The 10,705-nt window shown below is 41.1% G+C and overlaps 1 protein-coding gene across 1 annotated transcript in view; it reads left to right on the top strand.

Annotated features, from left to right (window-relative positions):
- LOC107717835 (sprouty-related, EVH1 domain-containing protein 2-like) overlaps positions 1 to 6,908 on the top strand; it is a 15,235-nt gene extending 8,327 nt beyond the window's left edge. Inside the window, exons 4-5 of the mRNA XM_016524715.1 lie at positions 5,268 to 5,408; positions 6,095 to 6,908. Coding sequence (XP_016380201.1) covers positions 5,268 to 5,408; positions 6,095 to 6,754 — 801 coding nt within the window. The 3' untranslated portion in view covers positions 6,755 to 6,908. The remainder of the gene's footprint in view (positions 1 to 5,267; positions 5,409 to 6,094) is intronic.
- Positions 6,909 to 10,705: the final 3,797 nt, after the last annotated feature.

The following is a 10,705-nucleotide window of genomic DNA, read 5'->3' as shown; positions in this document are numbered from 1 at the left end:
CAGGATAAGGCTTTGCTGTATAGAGAGCTCCCAACCAGGGCCCTGGAGGATGCTCAGAGGAAGTGGGATGTGGAAGACTAACAGTTCTGGGAAGAGGGGAAAAAAATAAGGTGGAAAGAATCAATGCTCCTTTATGCAAGAGGTAGAGAAGCTCTACCTCTGGTCCTTAGCAGCACTGGGCATCTGTGTGTGGAGTATGTGTACGCAAAGGCTTGCAGCACTAATCACAGCAGTGGAAAAGATACCGGTGCCCTTCCACCCTCCGGGCCGCCTGCCTCAGACTCAAGGTGGCTAATTACAGGCAATTTGACTTGGAACTCAATTAGTTCCAGCACATTTTTCACTCCCTGGATTGTCTTATTGAGGAATTATAGCTGAAAGCACCATAAAAACATTGTTGTCAGTGGTTTGGAGCCCTATAGAGAATTAAAGGGGTCATATGATGTTGCTAAAAAGAACATTATTTTGTCGGCTTAGCGTGAGCTGAGGCCGGGCAAGAGTGAGCTGAGGCGGCGGGGTCGAGAACGGCGCGCCCGGCGGATTCGACGAATGAGCGGCAACCACATGTGACGCCCCCGGGCTGGACTCCGCTTCGTCCATGGTGAAAGCCGATCCGGTGATCCACAGCACTAAGTTGATGTATTTCCTCAGCGACCAGCACGGATCAGCTCCAGGCATGACGAAGCGGATATCATCCTCTTTTGGAAGACCAAACAAAGTAGTTTCACTTTCACAACGAAACACACAGCGCCTTCACGACATGGCGGCGGCGGCAATAACAATACAACAGCGAGAATAAAAGTGACCTTCTTTCTTTGGGTGAACATTTGGGCGGCGTTATGCAAATCTTCCCACACAGTGACGTAGACATGTGGGGGCGTGTTAGAATGAGCCGTTTTAGGTAGGCGTGGTTGACTCGTAACTTTTATAAAGAATATCTCTTTGGATTTGAAACTTTAGTCTTTGCAACTTTACAGGTCTTCTTTATGCACCAAGAGCTTGTAACACTCCAAAGAGAAAGGAAAAATTGAAATCGCATCATATGATTTAAAAAGGGCCTTTAAAAAGCCCTTTCCAGATAGCATCTGTCATGCACGTAGCACGTAGTAAGCACACGCTTACTGTATAGCCAGGTGTTTGGTGCGATCAAATCTGATTGCTTGTTGTTGGCCTGAGCAGCAGGAAAGCTTTTGATGGACAGCAAACCCCGCTATGCTCTGACCTATAATGCAAACTGCTAACCTGTAAAGCATGCAGCCCTCACGACACGTTCTTCTGGCTCAGCAAACAGCTATCAGAAGACCCTAAAGCTCCTGATATACTCCTGCCGTGACTCTTTTTTGTTCTTCACGGTTTGGAACTCCTGAAACAAACTTGAAACGAATTTCGTCTTGGTCTGATTTTGTTTAAAATGATGTTACACCGGTTCATTCCTCAACTTCATTCTTCACTTAAAGTGTATCTAAGCTTTAAAGCCCAAAGTATACTTCAGTTTTGTTGCAAACACTTAAGCCAAGTTCGAACTATAGGAGTTTTTAAATCCTAACTGATTATAAAATCTGGTTGCATCACACACATAAGGAGAATCTTTACAGATTTTCTTCCCTCAAAACTCAAACATGCACACACAAGATTTGAAAATCATAGCTCATCACACACTACAAGATATTAAGATGATCATGCCAGAAGGAGTACCTCACGTGATCTTATATGGAAGCGGACATAAACGAAATTGATAATTGTCTGTTCTTCAGCGAGAAATGGAGGTGAGATTTATATGCCAATTTTAATATCTGTTAACAGTAGTATGCTAACTAACGTTAGCCACAAGGGCTAAAAGGTTTACCGTTGCTTAGCCACACCATCAGCACATTAGTTTATAGCGCTAGCAGCTTTCTACACTCACCCGACATGTTCAAAACTGAGGGGATTTCTCCCCAGCTCTTCTCTTTGTCTGTACAGTTGTGGTACGTATACTTTATACAGGCAGTCGCGTTTCACGGTCGCCATTTCAAAACTTCTCTCAGCCTAGGACTTAATCAAGGGGGGCCCATTTGTGAAATTACCCGAAAGATTTCAGGTCCCCAAAGCTTTTGCTCCCCCCCTCCCCCCCTCATTATCTCTCCGCCCTCCCCCACTGCGCCACTGATTGCGTGTCATTAACAGGCCGGCATCGGCTCTGCTGCTGGGAAGGTATGCCTTTGAATCAGAGTTGGGCCACATGTGCCTTTGAACTCTCTTGTTATCTGTGCTACGCCACACATTTTAGAGCTTTTCGATAAGACAGCTGATTTTGTGGTGGGGGTTGGCGATTTACTTGAGGGTGCCGTTTTTGGTACTTATTAGCTCTGTTTCAAAATCTAGTGAGCTGCCTACCAAGTCAGCATTTTACAGCATCATAGACATGTTTTGTCATGAAAACAGATTGAAAAAGCATGTTGCATGATTATGTTGCCTACTAAAGGCCAAAGTATACTTCGGTTTTTACGTGTACGTGAGGGTCCGCGTACAAACACAAATTTCACTATCAGAATAGTATGTGCGTACTGTACGCACACCATCTGATTTTTGTGACCGTGCATACTTTGTACGCGCAGGTCGCACATGCGCATTGACTTGGTTTCCACAAGGTGGCAACACTGGCCCGACTGCAACAACAACAGACGGCTGCATTGACAAGCGCTTATGTGAGAGGGTTATGAGATAGCAGCAACTTTAGTTTAAAAGAGTACAAAGAGTTCATAATTTAAGAAGAAATATTGAGGAGACGCTGGACAAAGATGAAGCTTTCTAGAGCATGTGTCGACCGCCTGTGTTCGCGTACACCTCAAATGGACTATACTTTGAAAGGCTACATATGTTGTATTCAATTCTGGAAAGTATTGTTAAAATATTTCAGTGCAGTTACATTGACTATTTTACCAAATAATCGTGTTTTATGTATTTTATGCTCATAAGAGTGTCATACCATTAGTTTAGCAACATGCTAACAGACCATGATATACAAGTCAAAGAATGAACTGGCAGAGCCGAACGTGGAAAATGCAGTATACCTGGGTCTTTAGGTTCCATTTGGTTATGATGCTGCCTCAGAAGGCAGATGCCATTGTAGGCATTTAAACAGCAAGGCAGCTCACTAGTTTTTTATATCCATGTCGGCCTCATACTGCTTGAGTACTTTGGCCCAGTGTTTTTTAGACCTGCAGTGTAAACATCTGAAAGGGTCTGTGTTTTTAATTATCTCCAGCAGTCCGGCCCCAGCTATCCTCCTAAACATATTTTTAAGTCACGTCGGCTCAGGCTCTCTTGGCAGTGCTTTGAGGGACGCCTGTATTATTTTTGGCCAGCAGTTCTGAGGTCTTTGTATGAACACGAAGGGGAAACCAAGGCCTGGCCAGGCTGGACTGGGACAGAGAGAGAGAGAGCCAGGGTGCACGGACACGGCCAGCCACCGGAGACTCCTGTTCCTCTCGCCCAGCTGGAGTTTAGCCTCAAACATGAGAAACTCAGTTTGAGTGGCACAACATTATCTGATGCCACTGATCTAATGGTGGATGGATTATTGGATTCTACAGACTCCATGAATTGCTTGATGAAAATGGTTTATCAAGCAGAGTTTAGATATATCACAGCCCTGTGATGCTATTGCTAGTCAAAAGCAATATCATGTATTTTTATTGTTCATTATTTAAAAAAAACTAAACAAAACAAAATAAAATAAAAGTTTCACAGTCTACAGGCTGAGATGCTGGGATAGGTTCCAGCATCCCCACAATTCTACACAGGACAAGGGGTTTGGAAAATGGATGAATGTAACATACCACAACACAACACAACACATAACAACACATAACAACATAAAACAAAACAAATCTCTCACACTTTCAGCTGCTCAGGTTGCCGACACCATTATGCATACTTATTTGCTTTTCATCCACATATTTATTTGGCATATTTTATATAAAATCAAACTGAAATACAATATCTCTCACACTTTTAGGTACAACAAAATAAAGTAAAATTAAAATTACACACAGTATTCCTATTTCTAATGAAATAGGTTTCACATTCTCATACTGAATCTGGATGGCATTTTATTGGATACTGCATATATTTAAGATAAATCGTGAATATTTTTGGTTTATTTTCCCGGAAGAGAAAGACTTCAATTTCAAATGTGAACATCTGCTAAAAGTGAGTTTTGTCAACCTTTAGGAGTACACTAGCACCTCAAAGCCAACAGACATCCACCAACAACCAACATTTACACTTTTTTTCTGTCGATCGCTCACTACTCCAACAAGTTTCTTTTAGTGACATTTTGACATATGTTCTTCTAACCACATAAATCTTTTTAAAGCTGGGTGTGTGTGTCTGTGTGTTTGTGCTCACACTCCACCTGGCAGTTGGTTGTTGAAGGCATCCGCTTCAGCCAAAGGCTATCTGTCTGCCTGCCTGCCTGCCTGCCTGTCTGTCTGCCTGTCTGTCTGTCTATTTAGTCCACCTCCGCAGGCAGCTGTCTGTCTGCACCATTCTTATGTTTTGTGTTTAACGACTAGGCTGGAAATTTTTCGCTGGAGCTCATCCAGACAGAGCTCAAATCCTGCGTTTCTGTTCATACGTTTAAAGTAGACATGTGGCCGTTTCTATTGACCTCTTCTGACAGACTGTTTCAGAGTCTCAGTTTTACTCCTACAAGAGCCTTGTGGGGGGCCTCATTTTACCTCAGTAGCATGAGAATATCTTGATTTTGATAAGTAACACAAGCACTGAGGTGTTCTGTTGGTCTCTCTGGAGATGTTATGGACCAGAGCTGTTGGTTTTGTGTGTGATGGCCTATATCCCAGCATGCTGGAATCATTTTAAGTTCCTCTAATAACAGGGAGACTTCAGAGGTTTTTACAGATCCTGCAGCCTGAGGCCTGATTTTTTTGTATAATTGCACACTGAAGTTGAGCCACGTCACGTCGGATTGACTGCACTGACGTCTGCGTGTGTGTTTATGTGCAGTGTATGGCCGTGTGTGTGGTGTATTAATGTTTAGCTGTGAATCAATGACATTGTGGAAAACCGCATTTACTCAGCAAAACACCTGTCTGTGATCGGGGTTGTCTTTCTGTCTTTTTCTTAAAATTTCCTGGACAGTACATGTACTGTTTTCAGCTGATTTTTTTCTTCCTGATGTGTTTTTGGAGATGGTTTTTCATTTGCAAGTGTCTGTAGGTTGTTTGAGACTGAGTTTGTCTTTTTTATCTTTTGTTCTTCAGACTGCCACCGACAGCTCCTCAAACTCATTTCAGAAGAAGGAGCTCGCTACACAGCTAGTGGCCACCTCCACCTTCTACGAGCCTCATCCACATCGCTGCATTCTGCAGTACCGGCCGCCTGAGCGCTACAGCCTGGATCAGGTGCGTATACCTCTGTAAATAAATACAATTCAAATTCACGTCTCGCACACTTTAATGCCCTTTGAATGGAACATATACGCTCCCTTCGAACTGGAATCATGGCAGAATATCCTGTGATGTCCACCGTTTAAGTTTGGAGATATTTTTTTTAAAGAAATTGCTACTTTTATTCAGCATGGATGTATTAAATGTATCAAAAGTGATGGTAAACACAGACTGCGCTTGTCGGAAGGAGGGACTTTGTAGAAAACGAAGCGTTTGAGAGAGGCGGGGCATAGAGGACCTACAATAATGTACAGTATTTGAAAAATAATGTGTTTTTTGAACATTAAAGCATGTCAACATATTCTGTTACACCAAATACACAAAATAATGATCTTTAAAAAAGCATCATATGACCCCTTTAATCTCCTAAAATTAAAGCGCACGTTTCTGCACAAGTTTGTTGTGTTTGGAACAACTTGAAAGTCTGGTAGTGTGTGATTCTCATTCAGATTTGAAAAACCGTGTAGTATATTCCAGCCTTAAATCAGATTACGTAATGAGTAAAAGAACATGGAACATGGAAATGACCTTTTTCAAATAAGTGACACGATTCAGTATCGTGAGAGAATAAAAGAACTGCGTTATATGATCTTACAGGCACAGTCATCCCTTTTATGCTCTTATTTTCTCTCGCCTCTCAGAAGTTCTCCAGGAACCCCTTCCTGTTTGAGGATGAGGAGATCGTCCGAATCAACCCCCGGGAGCGCTGGCTGATCACAGGCTACGAGGACTACCGATACGCCGCCATGCCGGACAAGTTCATCCAGCACGAGGACTCGGACTTGTACGTTCACATCGCTAAGAACGATCCCTTAAAGCACGACTACAACTACCCCTATGTGCCCAGCTCCGACTTCAGCCAGTGCGACCTCAAGAGCCACGGGGGCGACGGAGGCGTAGTGGCCACCCAGCCGCGGGCGTTCAAGCTCAAGGGCAAGCGAAGGAAAGAGGACGGAGAGCGATCGCGCTGCGTCTACTGCCGGGACATGTTCAACCACGAGGAGAACCGACGCGGACAGTGCCACGATGCCCCCGACCCCATCCGGACCTGCATCCACCGGGTCAGCTTCATGTGGTGCGCCGACAGCATGCTCTACCACTGCATGTCCGACCCGGAGGGAGAGTACTCGGACCCGTGCTCGTGCGACACCAGCGAGGAACGTTTCTGCCTTCGCTGGACGGCCCTGTTGGGTCTGTCGGTGTTGGCGCCCTGTCTGTGCTGCTACCCGCCGCTTCACGCGTGCCACCGCTGCGGCGTGGCCTGCGGTTGCTGCGGAGGAAAGCACAAGGCTGTCGGCTGAACCCCCCCGCCCGTCCCGAATGAACCCTAAACTCCCCTCGGAACACTAGCACTGAGGATGGCAGGAGCGGACGAAACCGACGCTGCCCAGTTGGCGCTTTTACTGTCCTTAACTTTATGGTCTCTCCTGGTTCCAGAAAACAATTCATGCATTATCTGGCTTGAAAACGTTCTCTTTTGGTTGTTTTATATATATATATATATATATGTTCTTTTCTTTCCCTTTTGTTGTGGATGTTTCTCTCAGTTCTTCATGAAAGAAATGGCTCTTTTGTCAGGTGGCTCTTGGAGCCTTCATGTCATGCATTACTTATGCAGGTACTTTATATTTTGTACACTGATTTGACTTCTCCAGAACTTGAATCGCTTCGATATGCAGTCGTTTTGGTTTTGCGTTCGTCCGCCTTGGCCAGCAAAGGGAGAAATTCTCTGTTTACTCTTCCTGAACAGGTCCGTACATAAACTGGCATTTATATCCCAAGCCCTTTAACCGTTCAGAACAATAACAATGAGATTAGCTCGAGACACTAAACCTGTAGTCAGAAACGTCCGTTTGTAGTGCGTTTGTGGGAGAGCGTGTGTGTCGATGCCTGCGTGCATGTTTGTATCACAGCATTGTATCACAGCATAGCATTGTCGTTATTATATTTAAGCCAAATTTACATAAGCTGCATCCAGAGTATATTTAAATACTGTATGCTCATATGTATATGTTTCAAATCGAATTATTGTAATCACCTTCGACAGCCACAGCTGCGCTTCAGACATAGCACATTTTCCTTAGAGTTGACTTCTTTTGGATGTGAGGGTGGCTTTTGAGTTTGATGCATATTTGATATCCAAAGATTATTTTTGTCATATTTATGTTCGCGGTCAGTTGAATCACCAGCCAAAGGGAGAAGAAAAAAAAATAGAGAGAAATCATCAGACTGTGGGCAAAAAAAGCACAGCCATATGGGGAAAGAGAAGTTTCCAGTGAGCCCACGCCGCTTAAACTGCAAAAAGGAATCTTTCTTTTAAACATATTTTTTGTCTTGAAAAACGTAATCTAAATATCCTCACAACAAAGTACTTTTTTAGAATTTTTTTGTGTGTTTTTTTTAGAAATTATACCTGAATTTGGTTGAATTTTACCTTATTTTTATTTATTTATTATAGATTTCTATTGATTGAAACAAACCTCACACAATTGTATTAGATGTATGCTTAAAACAAGAAGAAAAATCAGTTTGCCAATGGAATAAGAAAAAAAAAAAAACCAAGACAAAATAATATTTAATGCAGCTTTGCTTCTCATGTCATTTTTGTTTGTTTTAGGACGGTTCAGATATTTTTACTGGAAAACAAGACAAAAATATGAATTAATGAAATGATTTTATGCTGTCAATTTGAGAAAACACTAAAGCGCGATCTTTTTTCCCTTACTGACAGATGGCTCATAATTTGTCTCTATGATCTCTAGAAAATGGAAGGAAGTGTTGTCTCAAAGATGTTTCCAGCTCCAGTCCTGTTCTCTAAGAAAAATGAAAGGAAACCGAAAAATAAGCTTGATTTTAAGGGTGCTTTATAGAGGGACATTTGCCAAACCGATCTCCAGTTTCTTCATGACAAAAACTTAACGCCTTAATTTTTGCGAGGACATTAAAATGAACCAATGCAGTTCCTCAAAGAAGAGAAAATAGTGAAAAGATATTTTTCGATTATATAAAAAACAACACCCCAATAGTTAGGCCTTTCTTTTCAAAATTAAAAAGTGCTCCAGTTATTCGCGGGAGTCAAATGGCATGGTACAATCGTATGTGTCGAGTCTGTCTCTATCACCTCACCCACACCTGTGAAGGACTTCATAGTTAACCAGTCACCTTCCTCTGCTCATGCTCTGTCTGAATAAATCATCCCCTGACAAAGCAGTGCTCTCAGAGATACTCAAAGTGTATGTGAGCAGTCAAAGAATGTACAGTATATGTGCGTCAGATGCTTCTTCATGTGGTGTGTTCTCAAATGACGTCGTGAAACTCTTAAAAATAAAGGTTCTTTAACGGTTCGTTGAAGAACCTGTTCTCAGCAAGAACCATTTTTCGTTATAAAGGTTCTTTGGAGATCAAAACAAGCTCTTGATGTCACGTTATTGGTTCAAAGATTGGTACGGAATCGCATACTACTCCTACTAGTGGTATGCAGTTTTTTTTAAATGCATAGTATATCCAAACAACATTCACCAGAATCTGCAGTATGCATGTATACTATCCCACAATGCAACGAGGTTGACTTGACCTTCCATTTTCAGTGTGATGGATGAAAATATCAAATAAGGCCTGTTCACGCCAAGGGTGATAACTGTTATAATAACTATATTAGTGTCCACTGATTGGCTGTCAGTATATTTATCGTTGATCAGCTGAACAAAATGGTTCCGAAAGTGATTCCAACAATATTGTTCCTCTGTGTCGTTATCATTATAGCTGTTGTGAACTTCACTATTCTCATAGAATTACAATGATTGTTAAAACGTTATAGTTACAGTTAGCATTCTTGATGTGAGCAGGCTTAGGAAGTCAGCCACAATTTTTAACATTTCTTTTCTGACTCATCGTTTGATCGGATTGGAAATAAATATATAATTAACACAAAAAAATTTTTTCTTTAATTATTATTATTTATGAAAACAAATGTCTAAAAATAATAATTATCATTATTATTTGTCGAATTTATCATGCAATGTGATGAGATGATGTGAGAATAATGTGATTGTTGTGGAATTGTATACAGCAAAATGACTGTGCTGTATACAAAATCGCATTGTATACAAACCAGTATTCAGTTAATATTCAATTCTGCCAGTATTCAATTCTGAACACGGTCTTTGTATCATCTGTTTTGTGTTCTTTGAAGTGCTTCAATTTTGTATTTTTTTCTAGGAAATTATATTTTTATTACCTATTCTGTGCACTGTAAAAAAAAAAGATATGATCAGTAATTCATGACAGCTTATGTTTTTACATTACTTTAACTCATCAAATAAGTTGAACAATATCAACTTTTTTTTTATAAGTTATATGAAATTCAACTTGATTTTTTAAAAAGTCGGTTAATGTAATTTAAGTTGAAATGACTTGTACAACCAAGTTGCTTATACTTAAAAATTTAAGGCATTAAGCTTTGAAACATTTTAAGATTTAGTTTCCCTTGTACTTAACATGTTCCCCTTGTTCTTACTTTTCTAAGCTATCTAACACATTATGTGTAAAATGTTCAGGTTTAGATGAAAAACAAACATTCAATGTGGTCTCAGACTTTTGGACCTTTTCGAAAGAACCGTAGAACTTAAAAAGGTTCATGTTGAAAAAGCCTTTATTTTTAAGAGTGGGGTGCTGCTGTGTGGTTTCACTCTCACAAAAAAAAAAAAAAGGTACAAAAGCTGTCACTGGGACGTACCTTTAAAAAAAAAAAGGTACAACTTTGTACCTTAATTACTCCTAAAGAGTGCATATTAGTACCCAAAGCGTACATATTAGTACCATTTGAAAAGGTGCTGCCCCAGTGACAACTTTTGTACCTTTTTGTCTGCGAGTGTTCATTAGTGTGGAGGCGCCGCTGTGGCTTCACTGGAGTCCTCTCGCTGATGGGTGGCAGCTGTCACTGTGTCTTTCATTTAACACGTGTCCTTTCTGTATCAGAGTACGTCAGCTTCTGCAATACCGCCGTCATCTGAGCTTAGAGAAGAGCTGCGTTTTATTTGTCTATCTGTGGTATTGGAAAGTTAGCCCAAAGCATTCTGTACGAACGTCTGTCCTGGTGCAACGTCTTGCTGCGACACGCATTTACCTGTTAAAAAGTGCCTGAAGCATCATTTTAATCTCCTTGTATACTAAAAAAGAGAAAAGAAACAGAAAAAGATTAAAAAAAAAAAAAGAAATAAACCCTATTGATTAGTTTTGTTTTTTACAATCCA

The sequence above is a fragment of the Sinocyclocheilus rhinocerous genome, unplaced genomic scaffold, assembly GCF_001515625.1.
Source record: "Sinocyclocheilus rhinocerous isolate Xijiao unplaced genomic scaffold, SAMN03320098_v1.1 scaffold780, whole genome shotgun sequence".
Classification (NCBI taxonomy): Eukaryota; Metazoa; Chordata; class Actinopteri; order Cypriniformes; family Cyprinidae; genus Sinocyclocheilus; species Sinocyclocheilus rhinocerous.
Note: the sequence above shows the minus strand (reverse complement) of the source record. Positions and strands in the feature narration are given on the sequence as shown.